Raw genomic sequence first — 20,925 nt, forward strand, 5'->3', positions numbered from 1 at the left:
TTCACGTCTCAATACTGCCCCGCTGTGCCTCCAAACCGTGGGGGGCCCCAAGCAGCTGTCCCCCCACAGCAGCCAGCAACCCTCGATCCCCTTCGGATGTCACCTGCCAACACAAGGGTCGGCGCAACTTCAGGCAGCGCTCCAGCTCGAGCATCCAGTCAGGGTCACACCGGCATATAGGCCCCAAGCCGGGACATCTATTGCAGCGTCGCAGTCTGGGTTCCTGCGGCTGGGCCTCTCTTGATGTTTCTTCCGTTTGTGCCCGACCCAGCCGCGACAGTCACAGGAGGTCCTCCTCCACCTCCGCTTACACTCACCGCCAGACCGCCGCACCGTCCTCCTCTCCAGGCCGCCAAGGCTGGGCCCCCCTCTGCCTAGGCCTAGGAGTCAGGGCCTTGCGTAGTCACTTGGTTACCGGGGCTTCTTGCAGGACGTGCCCTCGGTATTCCTTCGCCGCAAAACACACCGCAGCAGCTGCCAATGCGGGGGACACTCGCACCGCGGCACCGCCAACCAGCAGACGCAGCCTCTGCCTTCTCCCAGGACCTGCACTCACTCCTCTCGTCATCGGGGAGCCGATATCACTGCTCCGCCCAGACCACCAGAAAGGGCGATATCGTTGAGCATGCAACACCAGGTTAGCTGAAAATCTCCGGGGGACAGGGTTCCGGGGACGGGACACTGTCGCTTCAGGTCAAATTCCTGCTACGGATGGCACCGGATAGGGCTGGATTTTCGTCGGGAAGGTGGGAGCTCGTTCAGGCAGCGGCCATTCTCGCCGGCTGCTAGCCACGCCTCCCCAGAAGTCACACGGTTTAATCAAAAAAACTCTTTAACTGCTTTAAATGAATCCCACGTGGGGTACTTCCACTCATTGACGCAAATATACCAGAGAGCAGTAGTTACGATAATTACACCCATCTGTCACTCTAGAGAAGGATATGCAGGAAGCACCCACCATCTTTGTTTCTCTCTCCACTCAGAGAACAGGACTTAAATGTATTTCTTTTTTAGATAACCAGATAGCAGGATTTACACTATTTGCTACTGCCAACTACAGAACACTTATTTTTTGCTTTTACAGGCATTCATAGATCAGCACATACAAATATTGCATCTATAAAATAATCACTAAGCAATGCTTACAATGATGGTTTCCTTCTTTTATCAACTCTTTCAATCTCTATGCTTTGATCAAACAGTGCACACATTGACTGCTTTTTAAGTCATGCCTGCAGACAGTGTGCGGTATCAATGCAAGATGTATTGTATACTGTAATGGGCTTGGAGCCTGCACATCGCTTACTATTCATTGGCTTCATTTTCAATCTTATAGGCTGCTTCCCAATTGACCAGCGCTTACCAGTGTTGCTTCTTGTTATGTTGTATGGAGCATGGACCAAGTACTGATAGTTTTACTTTTATTAATGTCCTTCCGCTGTCTAACCATTGCTGTCAGTGATTCAGGTACTGTTTAATTTATACTGCCCGGCCGTGTTGCTTCTTTCGCTCCCATTGCTTCTTCCCCTCCCTCCCCCACCCTTGTCTGAGTTGCTTTTAACCCGCTCACACTCTATCCTTGTGCATGTTGCTTCTTACCCTCTGAGCCCCATCCTTGTCCATGTTGCTTGTTTCCTCCCACTCCAACCCTTTCGTTTATTGCTTGTTACCCTCCCACCACCACCCTTGTCTGTGTTGCGTATTTCATCCCAATCCAACCCTTCAGTTGTCCATGTTGCTTTTTTTCTTCCACCCCAACTCTCCCATTGTCCGTATTGCTTCTTCCCTCTCACCTCCCACCCCCATGTCTGCGTTGCCCACAGCAATTGGCCATAAGAAAAACAAGCATAATGATACTGCCAGCACCGACCAAGTCATAACATTTCTTTTTTAACGTTACTTTTAGCCATGCTGCACACCCATGATGCTGTACATGGCTAAAAGACATTGGCAAACCTAATAGCTTTTACGTAGGTGTAACCTAATTGGCTTTGCCAATGCTTGTTAAGCTAATGGGCGTTGGGCTTACAATCACCACTTCCTTCTGTCAATAAAAGAACAGTGATTTCAAGGATTTTTTTTCCACAATCACAGCAAAGCTTACAATTATTGCACACTTGGCCAGTCCCATGGCAGGGCTTGCAATCAGTATTTATTTCAGCAAATTAGAGTCAAGTGTGTGCAAAAGACCACAAGACAGACACCGAATGACGTTGCATATTGACCTTTTATTGCACAGGGAAGCATCTTAAATATCATTACATTAATTTCTAAGAAAAACGGCCCTCATCAAAGCCTTTGAAATGTAAAAAAAATAACAGGTGAAATCCCTATTTACACAGTGTGTGACAGTGCGAAGTCTCCAGGCGGAGGATGAGGCCAGAAGTCAAATACCCTAATTCGACTCCTGGAATACCAAGCTGCCCTTCTATCATGTAACATTATTTAGAAAATATGCCAACATTGCAGTCTTAATCACTCCCATAAGGAGGGGTAGGGATCAGTAGGTATAGAATGCTGACCCACTTATAGTATTGGCCCGATTAGGCCCTTAAAATTCTATCATGATTTAAAACTGACCTAAAAGACATTTCTGTAAGTCTTTGTAGATACTTTGATGGTGTTTGGAACCCGAAAGACACGGGGAGCTAACCAGTTGAAGGCATCTGCTAGAGTGGAGGGGGGGGGAGTGCTGATATGGAGGGTGTTGAAGAGAATCGAGGAGGAAAAGGGATGATGTGTGAAAGAATGGAGAGGGAGGTTGAATAGAGGATTCGAAAGAGATGGTGTGTGAAAGAGTGAGAGAGGCAGGATGTGTGAAACTATGCACGGTTGATGGAAGAACAGAGGTGTACAACAGTGCGAAGTAGAGAAGGGGGGTTTTCAAGACTGGAGGGGAGAGGGAGAGTGAAGCGGAATGCAAGCGGGTGATCTGGACAAAGGGAGCATTGTATCCCAGGGTCCACTCTTGCCCTGCTTTACTCTTCTACTGCAAAAGCTATTTGAAGATGTTTAAAGCAAGCCTGATTATTTGAGTGTAATGATGAGGTTGCCAATGGATGATGCCAAATGGTGTGGCTGCAGCGTTCACCTCCCATGGAGAACATGTTGTTATATAGAGTCAAGTGCTCGTGCCACCTGGCATAAATGGAAGAAGTGGAGCATAGTATATAGTATTCACCCAGGCCCCATCTGCAAAAAAGCCTGTGACCGGCCTGGGATTGGTGGATGTGTGAGAGAAGGGAGGGTAGCGATGGAATGGAGAAGTATTTATCACAAAATGGACGTTGAGGGGGATAGTCTATAAGAGAAGGAAGTCAATATGTGGTAGAAATAGCAGAAGATAGGCAAGGAATGTGACAGAATGGAGGGGAAAGGGAGGGCTTGTGAGGGAATGGAGGAGGATAGAGTAGTTTGTAAAATAATGGAGGGCATGTTACAGGTTTTCTGTTGACAAAAGATATGCAATCCTGGAGAAAGATGGTTGTGTCACAACTGTCACAAATTCACAGTGAATGAGAGCCAGAGATACGCTGGCTGGGGCTCCCCATAGCAATTCCCCCTATCCTTATGCAGCCAGGCTGCTCCTAAAAGCAGCATAAAGTGACCTCTGTAGCCTAACCCAATACGGAAGCATAGCCCAAAGGGAACCATAGGCACCACCTATGCCACAGAGGGGTGAAATGCAACCAGAACATTTGGAATCATCTGGCCACTAGGGTTGAATCTTTGTTTCAAGGGGAAATGGCTCCCTCTGCCCCAGACAGCTGCAGCAAAATAAACCAGTTTTTATTGCAAAGAAACCCACATATTTTTCTCTCTTAAAAAAAAATAATTCCTAATATTAAACACTTTTGAATGTACAAACAATGACCTATACATACAGTAATGTACGCCGAGGGCTCGAATGTCCACTTCCTCGGAATCACAGCTTCCATATTTATACACCTGTACAATTGTTTTCCTTTTTGTCAAGCTTTACTCAGATTCAGCACACTGTACGGATGGATGGAAACTAATGTCAATGAACTGAGTTGTTTGGGGGGGGGGGGGTATTGTTGCACCTCATCTTGACGTACAGTGCCCATACTGTTCCAGTACTGGGGTAGACATGAAGCTCTGCTTGTGCACCCAAATCCGGACCGGCAATATTTCTTTTCAAATACCGGGACCTACACAAAGATCTCAGCCAAAGCTCCTCAGTCCTACCCTGCAGTACCCCTTCTATACTACTGGGGTTCATAAACATCTTTACCAATGCCCTTCAGTCCTTACCTGCAATACCACTCATTTTCCAGTACTGGGAAGCACAAGTTGTTGGATCATGCACACATTGGTGGACTGCAGCATCCCCTGATCCTTGCCCAGCCCTGCCAGTGCATACAATGTTGACTCACTGCTTTCCTTAAAATTCCAATAAGGTGAGCTGCATGCACCTCTGCCAAAGCAACTCATTCTTCATCTATAATAACTTACCTTTACAGTACTGGAACACACACTCCTGAACCAATGCACCTCAAGCTTCTACTTGTGATACCCACTTTACAACTCTTATCAATTCAATTCAACTTAACCCAGACCTTCAAATTCGTATTTTGTCAATAGTGGGTCCCAAACAGCTGGAACAAAATTAATATATGAATTTCGGCCATCAAGGGTGACCGGTTCTCATAATGTATTTATTTATTTGCAAAGTTTGATATAGCACTGGCTAGACCCGGAGGTATCAGAGCACCATGACCCAAAGCAACCCCCTGCTGTTCCAATACTGGGTCCCCACGCTTGACCAGCGCACCTCAATTCACGTCTGCAGCAATCCTGCTATTCCAGTACTGGGTTGAGGAATGGTTCCTTCCAGCACTACTTGCTTCAACCCTGCTTTTCTCATAATGGGTTGGGCACAAATCTATAGCAGATCACCTCTGTTCTGTCCAAACCCCGCAACTTCAATACTGGGACCCACATACATCCCTGCCCATGCACCTCGTTCCTGATCGATAGCATTTTATGCCTTTATAGTACTGACCTCACATGGTGGTTTAACAGTGCACGTTAATCCTGACCTGCTCTCTGGTGTCATTTCCTCAATCCAATGCCAGAATGTTCTAGCAGGGGGGCCTGATGCCTGCATTACCAATGTGTCTTAGTCCTGACCCATATTCCAATACTGACTTAGTGTGCCTCTTCTATCCCAGTACTGGATCCAACACATAGCTCTACCATTTCCCCATTGTCTTGATTTGCAGCACCCGTTGATATTTCGGTACCGGGGCTGCTCAGTTCAAATAGTTTTCAGAGGCCCCGCTTTCCCTTAGAGGTCACAACTCCTCTAGAGGTTGGCGGATGCTGAAGTGAGATCAAGGTCTCTGAGAGTAACAGGTTCCTCTAAAGGAGATGGAATGTTCTGAAGGACAGGGAATCTTTTAAAGATTCTGGAATATTATGGTAGTCACCCAGGTCCCTAACTCAGTTAAACAGCCATAAATAATCATAATTTCAGTGAGACCAATGGTTTGGCTAATTTATATTGAATCTCTTTCCCAGTGAATAATCAGTGTAATGCGAGTTAGCGAGATAACCTACAACAATGAGGCAAAAGTGCCTGCAACTCATTGAGACCTCCTAACCATCATGGCCCCAAAAATGAACCACAGAACATAACATCACAATGGAACCTCTGATCAGGAGATCCCACATGTCATGATTGAATACAATTTTCTAGGTTTAGTGAACTCTGTTGAGATGATCCACCGATCCGGCAAGGTGCCCTGGGGTGTCAACAAGACTCTGCAAAATTCCCTGAGTATGCATGTAGTCTGATGACATTCCAGGGGGATCTCTTGTGATCCTTGAGACCCTTGGTAGTTTGATCGCTAATGTTTTGGTCTCTCAAGGAATTCACAGAGTGGCTGAAGGGCCTTCGCTCCAGTGCATCCCATGCTCCACAGGAATCTTAGAGGAAGAAACAAAAGAAGACCCCAATATGTGGAGACATACAAACTCTGACACCTCCTCACCAGGAGACAGGCTTGAGATGAGTTCCACTGCTCCCCACTGACCATTCCATTGAGAAGGAAGAAACAGTACGTTGATGATCTTGGAATCCCTCCTGCCATGGTGTCTGGTCAATTTAGTTGTTTATTTGTTTCAGCCATGCAGATTTACACGGTTGTCCTGGCCAGAACAAATAAATCTGTCATGAGACATTCTACTTCAATAAGTTCAATGGCAGATTCTGACTAATTCAGATGGATGACATAAGGCGTAAATGTCCAAAGTGTTCCACCTATGCCAATTTAAAAATACTGCTGTCATCTTGTGGTTATCTGTTCTGCATACAGTGGTTATGTGGCACGAGGGTGGTAGTTTTAAGTTCAGCATCTTCGAAGGGTGTTGTGGACCCAGTTTTCCTTTCCGCCGGTGATAGACAGAGTAAACTCTTACCCACACGAACATGGTCTTGTGGACCCATGTATTATCTACTCCTGTCTGTCCTTCACCACCTATTGCCAGGACGGGTCTCAGAGCTCCTTACCCCCGCTAGAGCTGCACAGCATCTCTGTAACTTTGACAAGCTGGGCAGCAGTACTCTGTGATTCCTTCTCCAGTCGCTGGTTGTTCTGTCGCAGGCTCTGCACCTCAGCCTGAAGGAGGGCTTTATCTTCCTTCTCCTGCCCCGGAGAGAGAGAAATGGGGAGGGGAGGTCAGACTGTACTATATTAAAACTGTCCTTTTTAAAATCAATTAAAAAGTAACCTTTTCCTTCTGTCCTCAGGCTTTTCCAACAACTTCTCTCTGCCATCTTTTCTGTTTTTTCCCACACCATCTTCTTTATCCCTATTCCTAATCAAGCACCTTGAGGAGGTGTTTCCTATTCTGTGCTATTGTGGTATTGGTTGGAGGTCGAATTGATAGATCAAGATTCTATCACAGATAAGGGCCCTATTTTGAATTTAAATATGTTTGCACATGGTGTAAGTTGTTTTCCTTTTACTGAAACTTTCAGCTGAATGTCTAGTAGATGCAGCTAGCCATACGTTTTTAGAAATATAGGTATATCACCAAACCCCTACCAGCCCCTATTGTAGCATCTATTACCCCTGAACATGTTGTGTGCGGCACTGAAACTTTTACTAGCCCTGAACATGTTGTGTGTGACACTGAAACTGTTACTAGCCATGGAATGATGTGCTCCAGCAGAGAATGGCTTCTTTGCCAAAGTTCATACTGTTCAACCTTTCCACCGCCTACCTTTTCCCTTGGAAGGCAAGGGCATCACAGCAGCTAGTTTGTATGTGAGAAAAGGAGGCCTCATGATCCTTCTGCGATGAATGAGCGTGCTTTGCAGATGCTGACTAAGACTCCTTTGTTGTGCTGTCCTAACCAGGTGACGATGTAACCAGCAGGTCAGCCATTTAAGACACGATTCTTTCACTGAAGAATCCTTAACCTGAGGTCTAAAGCACCTTTGCTGTTCTCTGGCATAAGATGATGATTTTGTGCCACATAGCAGGCTCTTTAGACAGACAGGTGAATCCAGTAACCCCTGCTAAACACGTACACAAGGAGGGGCTGGCAAATCGAAACTGGATCCTAGTCTGCAACCACTCCATCTTAAGGCAGAGCTGAGACTTGGATCTTCAGGACCAGGTTAGACTTACTTTGGAGTCATGCCATAACTACAGCTGCTAGTCTTCTGAGAAATTCTCTTTCAGTACATTCTTAAAACATCATGCATGCTCAGATTACCACCCTAAGCATCTCTACCTGTCTTTTGTAAACTCAGAGCACAGTGATTCACTCTTAATCACCCTCTTCTAAAAAGGAATCTCATTTGTTGTAACATATCTGACTTTGGCATTAGCTCTGGTTAACATGCTGGCAATCCTATGCTGAGACACCTGTAAACTTCTACACTACACATTGTCTACAATGTAGTTTGTTGCACTAAATTCCTTCTCTTGATGGAGCTCTCCTTCAATTGCTTGATTCCTCAGCAAATTTGCAAAAAAAAGAATCCCCCTTCAAAGATTATTAGATTTTCAAGTAAGGAGCTGCAAATGCCCACTGGCCTAACAACTAAGGGGTGCAAGGAAATCAAGGGAAATGAACTAACGCAGGGACTCCAACTCAAGCCTGGGTGTGCGATAAAATATACTAGACCCAATAAAAAACTATCCAGTCCACCCATCATGTGCTTCCCTCTCTTCTGTGCAAAAGCCCTTTCTCTCCTTCACTTATGCCTAATGTTACTTTTCTCAAAATCCTCTTCCAATCTCCCATTGCTCCCCGATTGATCCCCTCAATACCTTCTGCAGGTCGATCTGCAATTTCTTGAGCATTGTCTCCAGTTGGGACACCTTCTCCGACAGGTTCTTGGCTGCAGTCCTGTCGGAGGGAAGAGGAGGGCAAGAGGTGATCAGCCAGAGTAAAGATGGCAGATTAGTATCTAGTCTATACAGTATTGGACTTCCTCATGTCAACTGAAGTCAGCAGCACCGGTCTCTCCTGAAAAACCTTGACTGATGTGTGGTGAGTAGGAGTTCAGATTCAGAGGCGAGAATATTGATAATTGCATCCCTGGTTTTAGAACACAATGTAAGGCACTAAGGTACACCAGGCTTTATTAGTGGTTGCATTTATTTTATTTGATTGTTTTTCCATAGCATTTGCGCTTAAGGGGCTGTATAAGGGGAGGAGTTACAGAGGATTACGGTATACAAAAAACAGTGTATTGTCTTGGTAACTATCTGGGATTCGGACCACACGTCAGAACACTCCAGCATGTGTGTGTTTTTGAAATTTTACATGGTTATCTTGTAGACAAAAAGGTAGTGGAATGTGGTTTGAAAGAAGGAGATGAGTAAATGAAGCGTCGTAGCAAAAAATGCTTCTGTTTCACCAGGCAGATGAAAAGTCTGTTTTAGAGATTCTACTATAGGTAACTCAACGTTTGTATGTCACTGCATTACATTAAAGAATACATTTGGAGCGAACCCATTGTGAGTACTAATACACTGCAAATTTGCAGAAGATTTTATATATATATATATATATATATATATATATATATATATATATATATATATATATATATATATTTATATATATATATATATATATATATTTATATATATATATATATATATATATATATATATATATACATATATATATATATATATAGTTGTATTAGGTGGAGAGAATAATAACTCCTTTAATTAAATATAAAATATATTATATTTATATGCGTGTATATATTTTTTATATTTATTTTCTTGTACTTGGTCCCCTCTCCCCTTTTTTCTTTTATGGGCGTGAACACCCACCACCTATTTGATATAATATATTAATTACATTCATATTTTTTATATTTCAATTAATTACATTTTTTTAAAGATTGTAAACCATACCTCTATTTTAAGTTTTATGTTATAATTTATACATATATAAGAGGGACTACCAATACAGTGCCTGGGATGTAATGACTTCAGATATAGTGGGAGTAAACCGGCTGAACAGCTTATAAAGATGCAGTAGTTTGGCAAGGTAGTGGTGGGTGGACTGGGAAATATCTCATCATTATAAGTTAATTTAAATGTATTGAATCATGAAAACACAGCATAAAATACGTTACAAAGTAAAAAAAAACTATAAAAATTATAAAATATTTAAATTCAAAGTGCTACATAATCAGTCATGGCAGTTGGTGTACTCCATATGATGATTCTCATGTTCAGGTACTCTTTCTTAGGATATTTCTAGTAACGCTACACTTAAAGATAAAATGATCTTATTTTTTTTTAGAAACAAAAGAACACAGGATACTTATCACAAAACTTCCTCAAATGAAGTCCTGTAATAAGGAATGTTGAAACCACAAAGCAAAATAGTGGATTAGGTAGTGTTAATAAAAATTGGAAAAATCTGATTTGCTTTTGCGGATACCCTCTTTTATCAAAAGTGGCTGCAAGAGCTTGAGTTGAGTAGAAGTAAAAAGAAAAAAATGCATATATGATTGGTTTAAGGACATATCTCATGGGCAAAGTTGAGCTTGGGGAAAAGGATGTGTTGATCTGAGGAAACACATTCAACCAGCCACCAAGCCCTTCTTAAAACGTGTGCTATCGTATGAGTTTGCACCTGATCCAATTACAGCTCCATATTAACGCAGGATTTTGTCAGAATATAGGCCACATCCTGACTCTGGAAGCACTTAAAAAGAATGAAATACAGCATGAGATGCAGATAAGCTATATTTATTAGGAGATGCCCAGGCTATGTAATTTGAAGGCAGTCTAGGATGTAACCATTGAAGGGGCCAATGGTTTATAGACTAATGGAAGACATTCGCACTCAATACCCATTGGGAGAGGTCCAGCCCTCGTCCATCAAGGGAAAATGTGATTCTGTCTTTTATGAAAAACTCAGGCTGCACGCAGTGGGAGAAATATAGGCTGGATCCACTGAAGGGAGGTCGGAATGAGTGTAATTGAATACACAAATAAGTGTACTTGAGAGAGGCCCACACAAAGAACATAGTAGGAGCCCAGTTGTGGCTTTAATGGAAACCTGATCATATCTACAGAATGTGCTAATGGAATTTATAAGCCCACTTAACCATGTCTATTGTAGAAACCCTGGAGAAAATGTTAAACATGTCTGCAAAGAACCTAAACCTTCCTTGAGGCATGTGTGTCTATGGAATTCCTACATAAATTAATTCATTCATGGAATACCTGCCGGTCATCACAGGGGAAGCTCTGTTCTGAGTTTAAGTCAAATGATACTTATAAATTTGGGGCCTAGCCCTCTTGCAATTAACACCAAATCTCACCTTCCTCTATATTCTATCTATATCCATAGGGGAAAGCAACTCAAGTCAGTATACTGATCAAGGAGATTTTAGCCAGAGGAAGGAAGGCAAGTCATGTCTACAAAGGAATCCTGCTCATGTCTACATGTGATTATGGCCATTTCCATATGGACCCTAGCCATGAACATATAGAGTAACTGACCTTATGAGAAGAATGTCAGCGTACATGAGGATGTCTAGTTGCATGTATATGGAAAGTTGAAAGTTAACTATTGTGAAGTTAGGCACTCTTGATCAGGAAATGACAGTCTTTGTCTAAGCTTGTGGGCAATCTAGATGGCCATGTCTGGTATGAAAGGCACTCCTAACTTGTCTATGCAGTTAGCCTGCTATAATTACAAGAGAATTATAGTGTCTAGAGGAGAATTCTGGTCACTTCTGTGAGCGGAAAGTCTGTGCCCAAGGAAGATGTTTCACAGAGTCCATTGAGGAAAGTTGGTCTTGTGTATAAGGGAGGCCTTGCTGTGTCTACAGTCAAAAAAGAATGGGGGTCATACTCGTCCCTCGGCTTCCGTTGAACAGGGGGTCTCCCGCCAGCTGTCAGTAATGCATCTCCAACATCTGTCTGCTGCCCTGGGATTGGAAAAAAAGCAAGGCATTAAAATATATCTGGAAAAGTAATGTCGCTTAACTTCATAGTGAATACCTGTTCAAAAGAAACACTCAAATAAAATAACTCATACCACAATCTATGGTAGAATACCTCAACAATTTCATACCATGCGTTGTGCACACAGGACTCTACCAAATTCGTTGTAAATGTCAGCCCAAACTTTCTAACTAAGAAGCAGTGGAACGAAGCCAAAATGCTTTCAGGTCAATCTAAAATATCCACATCACCGGTCCCGCTATGGATAGGAAATAAGGCATTACCTAACTTTGTCAAAAAGTAACAATTCAATAGTGTTAATTGGACAAAACACTGCTCTTGTGCCTTATTTATGGGAAAACAAGCTCCAAATTCGACCCCTAGAAAAAATGACAAAATTAGGGTCTGGAGAAAGGATGTACTTTAACAAACCACACAAGTGTATGAAAAGCACATTTGAGTCAAGGAAATGCAGGGAAGAGAGAGAGCACAGATCAGTCGGACGATATTGGCTTCAGTTGGGTTTATTCTGGTTTATCTGTAGCTGAATCTGCTGGGCATGGCAAAGGTAACTGAATCTGTATCATGGTAAAGTGGACCTGTTGGCTGCAACTGTTGGTTGGATTGATCCAAGTCTCCCATTTGGACAAAAGGGGGTCCTCCCGTCCACTTACCTTCCTTAGACATGGCCTCCAGGATGCTATTGCAAGTTAGCGCCAGGTCGGAAATGCGCTGCCACTCTTCCTCCAAGGGCTCAGGGGCCTCGGACAGAACTGCAGGAGTAGAGAGGAAGGCACAATATTGGGATGAGAAGCCAAGTACAAGAGAAGAAAGATGGGACACAGAAAACATATGATCAAAATGAAAAAGGACGGTGGTGCCGAGGTAGTTTATGGTTTATGGTAGTGTGGCATAGAAAGGAAAAATAAGAGAGCACGAAGGAAGACGAGAGGGTAAGAAAGGGGACATCCAGGAAAAGAAGTGAGTGAGGGATGGTCTAAGACTCTAAGTGAAAGAGAGAGGAAGAGGAGAGAGGGAAAGAGAGAAGAAAATTAAGGGGAGAGATATAGGTAGAGTGGGAGAGATGAACAGAGGAGGAGGAGGGAGGATGAGAGAGGTAATGAGTGAGAGAGGCAGCTCCACAGCCCATGGAATACTACAGCTCTCTCACCTTTACTGATGGAGATTGGAAAAAAAAGCAGGAGTGGTGCTGGACAGAAAGAGCAATATTAGAACACAGGAGAGAGGCAGTGCCTGACAGGGAAGGATCCCTAGGCTCTCCTACTTTTGGTAATGGAGTTGCGCAGGGAGATGGTTCGTGGAAGGCACTTGTCCGGATCGTTTAGATCTACAGGAAGCTGAGCGGTTTCCATCACATGATTCGGAGAGGAGGCGAAAGTGCAGGGAAGCTCCTCCTGTTGCTCCTGGAAAAGAGAAGGAGTTCAGTTCACAAAAACACATAGTGGCCAGGGCAGTATACTACCACAATAGCTAGAGAAATAAATCAATGTGCAGAGGTTAAAAGTACTCTCTCTTTCTCTCTCTCTCTCTCTCTCTCTATATATATATATATACACACACACACACACACACACATATCTATATATAATATACATATATATATATATATAAAGATTTCGGGCACAGTACCATCCGACAAAGAATCGACGGTCCTGACAGCCCAATGACAATACGACCGCACATGCTTGGGGGGGTCATATACATGCCTTTTTCTATTGTGGCTTGTGATGCGGCTTGAAAAAATAAATGCTGCAGCACAAGCTGCAATAGAAAAAGAGATGTTTACAAACATCCATGCACCCTGTGCCAGGCACCACATGTACCCCCATGGCCCCATAGGAGAAGCCCACAGGAGACAAGGGACGGGGGCCCTGCTAGGGGGTCCCAAAATCCCGTTCTGTCTCCCTTTACATGGCAGTCGGACCACCATGTAAAGGCAGAATGAAAGGAACATCCTAATACCTACGGTGTTGCCTCCACAGGCACCGCCCCCATTGTAGGGATTAGGCTCTGACCGTAGCCCAGATGGGCTCAGTAAGCCTGTCAGAGGCGGCAGTCTTTCCCCCAGAGCAAATCGCTCTGACCGCCGCATTGTAATCTGGCGGTCAGACCGATACTCTGGATGTCTGACAGACCGCCACGACGAGCTGTCTGTGGCGGTCCACCCGACATCCTAAAACAGGCCCATAGTGACTTGAATTTGGAGTTAAGAATAATAAATCTATAATACCTTCACAATACTTTCATAGTAGATATTTAGTTCACAATTTTTGCACATTGATATTCTTCTTGTTGATAATCTGACGTACGCCTAGCTAAAAACAATGCTGTTGGTGCAAACTAAGAAGAACATAAAAAGTTCTTACAATAATTCTACTACTCCTGATTCTTAATCTACTTAATTAGTAAAAAGTTATGTTCCTGGTCCCCAGGGCCTATGTATGTGCCACGGCTCTGAAATAAGAGGTCTGTGTGGAGAGCAACAAGGTGTCACGCCTAGCACCCAGCCATTCATACCCCTGCTCAACTTCACTCCCTTCGTTTTGCCAACCAGGATACACAGATTTTCAAGCAACACAGGGAGTGCTGTGCATGTGAGAATGAAATGGGGTTCGTGCAGGTGTTTGCTTGGGGAGCACCGGAACTCTTGTTTTGGGATGGGGGTTTATTTTTCATTATCAGACTTTGACTCAGAACACAAGAGAGAAAGACAGCAGTGGTGAAATAAATAGACAGAAAGTGCAAGGTTTTGGCAAAAAAAGAGACATGAGGTGAAATCAAGGTTAGGTAGCCAGGGAATTCGACAACCCGGCGTTTGGCAGCGTCTGTCGCCTAAGGACTACAGGCTTTTGCCCTCTGTAATTATTATCTTTTTTGGTTCGTTTTTTTTTTTTCTTTTTACAAATTAAGTACTTCAGTTCGGCCTTGGGCATATTTGTTTGTGAACGGTTGGGAAGGGCACTGGAGCCACCTGGTTCTGAATAAACTATTTATAGAGAATAGGTGTTGCTTGTAGGACTGAAAGTCCTTTGCACGTTTTGCGATGGCAAATCCTAAATATAGTGCAGTGTTCCAAACATCCGCAAGAGGGCAGTAGCAGTCCATGACCTATACTCTTTCAATCTCAAATCTAACATTTAATTACAACGCCGTGAATTCGTGTTTCCTGTTATTGTACTTAGTTAGCAAATATCTCATTCATGAGAGATATAGGGTTCATAGAAGGTTGGTCAGGAGGGTTATTTCGCCTGTGTCTCCAGCTCGAAGGGACAAATCACATTGCTAGGAATATGACAATGGGCCTCAAAAGGCGGTGGATGTCCAGGCTACTCGGCCTCATGGTGTAGTTTCCCACGCCCGCGAAATGGCGTAACCAAACCTTTCAAAAAAACTACAATGGGAAAATCCCGGAGTCGAAAATATTGGTTCTGGCTTTTTGCTTCAGTCTAATTCGTTAAACTGATTAGGGACATTCATTTTTAAATTAAAAAGAAAGTATCTCGGACTTCAAAGGAAGGGAGCGGACACCAGAGAAAGGCGATTCAAATAAAAAATGCAATTTCCCAAACTTTTATGCGAAGAAATACAATTTGACGTTAGAGGAATCGTGGATTAAGTTCAGGGAGTGTGACCAAAGCTATGTCAGACTGAAGAACACTACTGACCTGTTGTGAGGAACCATGATCATACTTGCCCCTTGTTTACAGCTGGATTTCACACAAAGCTAGGTCACGCTTTTTTAGAGGATCTGCATTGGTGTGAAAAACTGCGACTGTTACTACGTTTACAGCAGGACTCGAGTAGGGGTGCCACGCGGGTGGACGGCGTCCCCCCACTTATTTTACCGGAAGCTCGATAACTGGAGAAAATGGAGCCACACATTCACTCTTTGGCCTCGCGCTGGCTTCTCTGATGAAATCGCATCTAAGGGGAGAGCGAGGGGAGGCAATGAGTCTGATGGTGCATGCAAGCCACATTTCGTGACGTCATTTCCTGTTGTGACATCAGCGCCCCCCCCCCCCCACACTTCTTTTTTTTAGGACTTGTGCCCTGGTTTACAGCATTGTTAAGCTTCCTTTGTCTAAGGAATTCTTCAGAACGCTCTAATCAAGTTTCAGTCTGGGGGGACAAGCCAGGAGGACCTTACCAGCACGCCTGCACGCAGCGCCAGTCCCTGGGTGGGGAACGCTGTAGGTCTCGCCGCCATCACTCCATCAGCGCGGCTGGAGACTACAGCTCCCAGCGGGCTCAGCGCGCACTTCCGGTTTCCCGCTGTCTTCGCGCCCGGAGGCGCTACAAAGTCCAGGCACTCCCTCGGTGGAGCGGGGGACAAGCCAGGAGGACCTTACCAGCACGCCTGCACGCAGCGCCAGTCCCTGGGTGGGGAACGCTGTAGGTCTCGCCGCCATCACTCCATCAGCGCGGCTGGAGACTACAGCTCCCAGCGGGCTCAGCGCGCACTTCCGGTTTCCCGCTGTCTTCGCGCCCGGAGGCGCTACAAAGTCCAGGCACTCCCTCCGCGTCGCGGGACGCGCGCGGGCAGCGCCGGGCGGAGCCCGGGCAGAGGGCGGGCCGTCTGTGGCCGTCCGGGGCAGGAGGAGGCAGGGCAGGGCCACCCCATTTCCATCAACCGTACCGGTTCCAACTCGTGGTGCCGCATCTCAGCATGTCAACTCGCTCCGGTAAGGCCTTGAGGGGTTGCGGGGAGAGTGCCCCCGGGGGTGCTATGTTCGGCTCTATGGATAAATTCCTGACAAGGGTGGCGGCTGTCATCGACAATGAACTTGCCATATCTGAACGGCGCCTTTCTCTTGACTTTCCTCCTGCTAAAAGTCCATCGCCAGCAATAGTGTTGTCCCCTCTAAATCCTACTTCCCCTGCACTCTTGCTTGGGGATCTACCTGGGGATTCCTTTATTGCACCTTCAATGGGTGGTATAGAAGGGTTAGAAAGCTCACTGATCGGTAACCACGGTACCAGTCCATGTGCCGTGCTTATAGATCCATGCAATGAGCTCTCCTTAGCAGGCTCACCTGGCATTCAGTCCCAACACTGCCCTGAGGTTCCTGCTCCCGTCCCACAAGCTCCGACTAAAAAGCGACCTAACCAGGAGCCTATCAAAAGGAAGGGGAAAAGGGCAATTCACATTCGAAAGGGCTGCCCATCTAAGATTACTAACCATCCCAGGTACCCGCCCCTGAGGGGTCCTTCCCCCCTGAGCGCCGCAGGACCTGTATCCTCAGGGACACCTATTTGCGTTCCAGCTGTTATTGATACAGTACCACCTTCCTTGTCGGCCCCACTAACGCCTGTCCAGGCCAACGTGGGTCACTCCATGGAGGCGATTGAGAAGCTGGTCAAGTCTCTTGTGTTGCCACTTATAGACCAGGTCAAGAGGTTGGGGGACAGGCTTGACTGCTTTGAGCAGGCTACTAGGGACAATTTTTTTGCCCTAAAGACCCTTCTCAAGCACCAGCCAAAGCCCAGTGAGGATAGGACAGATAGGTTAGATAAGTCCAATAGGATAGAGGTTCCAGTGAGACCCCCCCTGGGAGATCAGCTGATGCAGCCGCCCAAGCACCCAGCCCCTGGGAATACTATCTTGGCTGCTCCTAAGGTTGGTCCTAGACAGATAAAGCCGAAGGCTCCCACTCATGCTGCTCACGTGCATGCTACCCTTCCCCCAGTAGCAATAACCCCGGTGGCTACCCAGGACCTAAGGCAACACCAGAAGGGAGGGACGGGCCCTACTTCGCAACCTGGGGCTGTTATATCTGATGCAACTGGTGGTGTTGCATCAACTTCTAAGGTTGCATTTATTCCCGTCCCACCTACAAATCGTCCCCCTTTGGGTCCTCCTCAGAACAGTAGACGCAAGTGCCCCCCAGTTAACCTCCCCCCTGAGTGCCACCTGTATGTTGTCATCCTTACGAAAGTCCCCCCTATTGGGAGTACCCAGCGGGAAAACCATCAGGCACTAAAGAATAAGGTCATCCACTGGCTGAAAGCCAACAGGCCCCTGCCTGCGGGAGTGGATGGAATTATTCTTGGTGTACGCAGGGTGGGTTGGATTGGACACGGGAAAAAATCGCTCGAAGGGGATTGTGTGGTTGTAAATTTCCAAGATGCTAGGGTTGCCCATTTAATATGCTCTCAAGGTCAACCCACGGTTGGATCGGGTATCGACATAGTCGATTTGACATTTTTTTACCCACGGTCAATTATGACCACCCCCACCATCCACCTTGGACAACCCACCTTCATTAGCAGCCCAGGGGGCCAATTTTTGGTGGAGAACACTGCCCACGGCCTTTCGACCCCGGGAGTTCTTTCCCAGCAGCTATGCCTAGCTCCAGTGATACCAAATTGGGGACCTGGGAGCTGTTGACTCAGTTATGATCCGGGGGAGGATGCTGTGGCCCCAGGCTTTGTCGCTGAGTCAACACCATACCCCAAATCCAATGGCTCCTCCTCCCCACCGCAGACTCAGGCTACGGCCGAGTCTGTAGAGGGGAAGGGGGAGACTGGGGCATCCTATAATCTTCTGGCTGGTCCCCCTGATGTGGGTTCTGTGGTCTTGTCACCCCCTGTCGAGGATTGTAGCATTGCAGCTGTAACGGACCCCCAGATTAGGGTTTTCAGCTGGAATGTTGCGGGCCTCGAAAGGAAGCTGGCGTTGCCGGACTGGAGCGAGCGTGTGGAGCAATACTCCATATGCCTGTTCCAGGAAACCTGGAGTCGGGTGCCCCTACACAAGGCGGGCTATTCCACCCACTTTTTGCCGGCAGTAGAAAGTGCAACTGGCAGGGGTCGCCCCTCTGGTGGCCTGTTAATCTGGGTAGCCACCGAACTTAACTGTAGGGTGGAGGAGAGGGACACTAATTGCCCTGACCTCCTAAATATTTTGCTTAGAAATTCCCAGGGCAGAGTCATTTTAAATATTTTTAACATCTATGCCCGTGGCACTAAGGGGGGAAGAGAATCCCCAGTTATAGCTTGCCTGGAAGCGCAACTCCGCTCATCTCCATACAGGTCCTGTACATTGTTGGCAGGTGATCTGAACTGCACTTTCGAGCCCCTGGACCTGGACATCCTAGCAGATCAAGAGGAACTTGATAATGGGTGGGGGATTCCGCCCCTCGAGCTTGGCCCTGTTAAAAAGTGGACAGAAGTGGCCCTCCAGATTAACTCACTAGTTATGGAGTTTGGTCTTAGAGCTGCCAATGGCAGGACCAGGTCCGACAAAGTAGGGGCGCACACCTACAACAGGCCAGGACACACGTCACGGATTGATTATTTCCTCCTTGACATACACCTGTGGAGCCTGGTGGAGGACATGGTAGTTCTACCTTCTGTGGAGAGTGACCACAATCTCCTGTCCCTCACCCTGTCCCACAGGTGCGTCAATAGCACCGTGAGTAGTTCTCCTTGTAACCCCGCTCCGGACCTGTCAGTGGTCACGAACTGTGGACGAAGGCTAAAGTGGGCGAAGCTAGCTCTTTCGGAGGAGAAAACCTCTGCGATTAGGCAGCTTCTGGTCTCAGCCCTAGCCAATCTTGACTGCCAAGAGGAAGGGCTGATGGAGGTGGCACCTAGGTTTTGTGTCATAATTCAGGCCATTGGCGACCTCTTTGTAGTCCCAGCTCACCCGAGCGGAAGGAAACCAAGCCTACGACCGGGTCAGGGCTGGTACAACCAAAAGTGTAGGGAGGCGAAATCACTTCTTATCGAGGCAGTCAAGTCCAAATTACCGTCTAGGACTAGGGAGGCCAGGAGACACTACGCACTCTGCCAGAAAAATGCAAGGATGGAGTGGGAGGTTAATTTCTGGCAGGACCTCCTGGCTGCCAGTCGTGGGAAAGATGCCAAAGGTTTTTGGGACATGGTGGGCAAAAGGAATCGCCCCAACGATTCCCGGAGGACTTGTGCCATTAACGCCCAGACTTGGTTTTCCCATTTCCAAAATCTTTATTCTGCTGTTGAAGGCCCACTTAATGATCCCTTTAAAATCCCACCCTTTACTCTAGTTCGTGACCTGGAATTGTTTCCCCCCCTGGATGTAACAAAGCAGATCAAAACCTTGGTCCCCTTGAAAGCAGCTGGCCCGGATGGCCTACCGGGGGACATCCTCCGTGCTTACCCGGAAGAATGGGGGGTACTAATCTCTGCACTCCTCAATGCAATCATGGGGGGAGGGCCTGTGCCTGACTCCTGGAGAGGTGCGGAGGTGGTCCCCATTTTTAAAAAGGGCAGTCGGGACTTACCCGGGAACTATAGGCCTATAAGCCTAATAGACTCCAGCCAGAAATTGGCCGGGAAAACCATCTTGGGGAGAATCACTCAATGGGTGGACGACAATCACATTCTGTCCGACATGCAGGCTGGGTTCCGTTCGGGTACAGGAACTATTGAACAGGCCTTTAGGCTTTTGTTGTTACACTGGAAGGTGGTGGTGCTGGGCAAAGGCAGTCTTTACCTGGCCTTTATTGACCTTAAGACTGCCTTTGACCTGGTACCAAGGGAGGAACTTTGGAGGGTGCTTCATGGTTTAGGGATGCCCCCGTACCTATTGAACCTCCTTATTAACCTGCACATCAACACCTATGCCCAGGTTAGATGGGGGCTGAATGGGGAAAAGACCGATAAGATCAGGGTCGAGAGGGGAGTAAGACAGGGCTGTGTTTTGGCCCCTACCTTATTCTCCCTCTATATTAACGGGGTGGTAGATCATCTACTGGGCGAACCATCAGACGCTCCCAGCCTGGGTGGAGTAAAAATTCCAACTCTGTTGTTCGCCGACGACACCCTCCTCATCTCCAAAACCCCCCAAGGTCTACAGACATTGCTGAACCGCTTCCAGGACTTCTGTACCACTAAAGGCCTCGTCATTAACATAGACAAGACCAAGTACCTAGTCATGCACCCACCCCGCAAACTTGGTCGCCCTCCAATTCTGAACTCTATACCCCTAGAAAGAGTGGCGGAATTTGATTATCTGGGGATCCGACTGAATGATGCAATGAGCTGGACTGCCCACATTGATAAAATGACTCTGGCTCACAAAAGGGTGGGGGGCGCCCTTCTTAAGGAGTACAATAACTCCACAAAACATTGTGTTGCTCCTATACTTGAGATCTACAAAGCTCGTGCGGTCCCAGCTTCTCTCTATGGATCGGAACTGTGGGGCTTGGGCAAAGTCGACTCATTGAGTAAGGCCGAAAATAAATTTATCAAGGATCTTCTTGCTATTCCATCGAGCAGCCCGACCATCCCAGTGCTCTTGGACACTGGCTGTAAAGCCATAAGGGACCAGGCTCGGCTTCGTCCCCTTCTGCTCTGGGCACGCTTGTGGAGGGTCCCGGAGCTACAATCTTATGCCAATGGGCTGGCAGAAGTGATGCATGCTGATGGTTGGAGTAGCATCAAATGGCTGAAGGAC

At 46.4% G+C, this 20,925-nt stretch overlaps 1 protein-coding gene across 2 annotated transcripts in view; it reads right to left on the reverse strand.

Annotated features, from left to right (window-relative positions):
- Window positions 1-2,208: 2,208 nt before the first annotated feature.
- The window catches only part of SIPA1 (signal-induced proliferation-associated 1), a 246,686-nt gene continuing 227,969 nt past the window's right edge, over window positions 2,209-20,925 (reverse strand). The window contains exons 12-16 of one of the 2 annotated variants that reach the window (XM_078660715.1): window positions 12,751-12,889; window positions 12,140-12,238; window positions 11,374-11,449; window positions 8,310-8,388; window positions 2,209-6,665 (exon numbers count right to left, since the gene is read on the reverse strand). In XM_078660715.1, the coding sequence (XP_078516841.1) occupies window positions 6,522-6,665; window positions 8,310-8,388; window positions 11,374-11,449; window positions 12,140-12,238; window positions 12,751-12,889 (537 nt within the window). In that variant the 3' untranslated portion in view covers window positions 2,209-6,521. Of the gene's footprint in view, window positions 6,672-8,309; window positions 8,389-11,373; window positions 11,450-12,139; window positions 12,239-12,750; window positions 12,890-20,925 lie in introns of both variants that reach the window. The other variant, XM_078660714.1, reaches the window with a different exon arrangement.

The sequence above is a fragment of the Lissotriton helveticus genome, chromosome 9, assembly GCF_964261635.1.
Source record: "Lissotriton helveticus chromosome 9, aLisHel1.1, whole genome shotgun sequence".
Classification (NCBI taxonomy): Eukaryota; Metazoa; Chordata; class Amphibia; order Caudata; family Salamandridae; genus Lissotriton; species Lissotriton helveticus.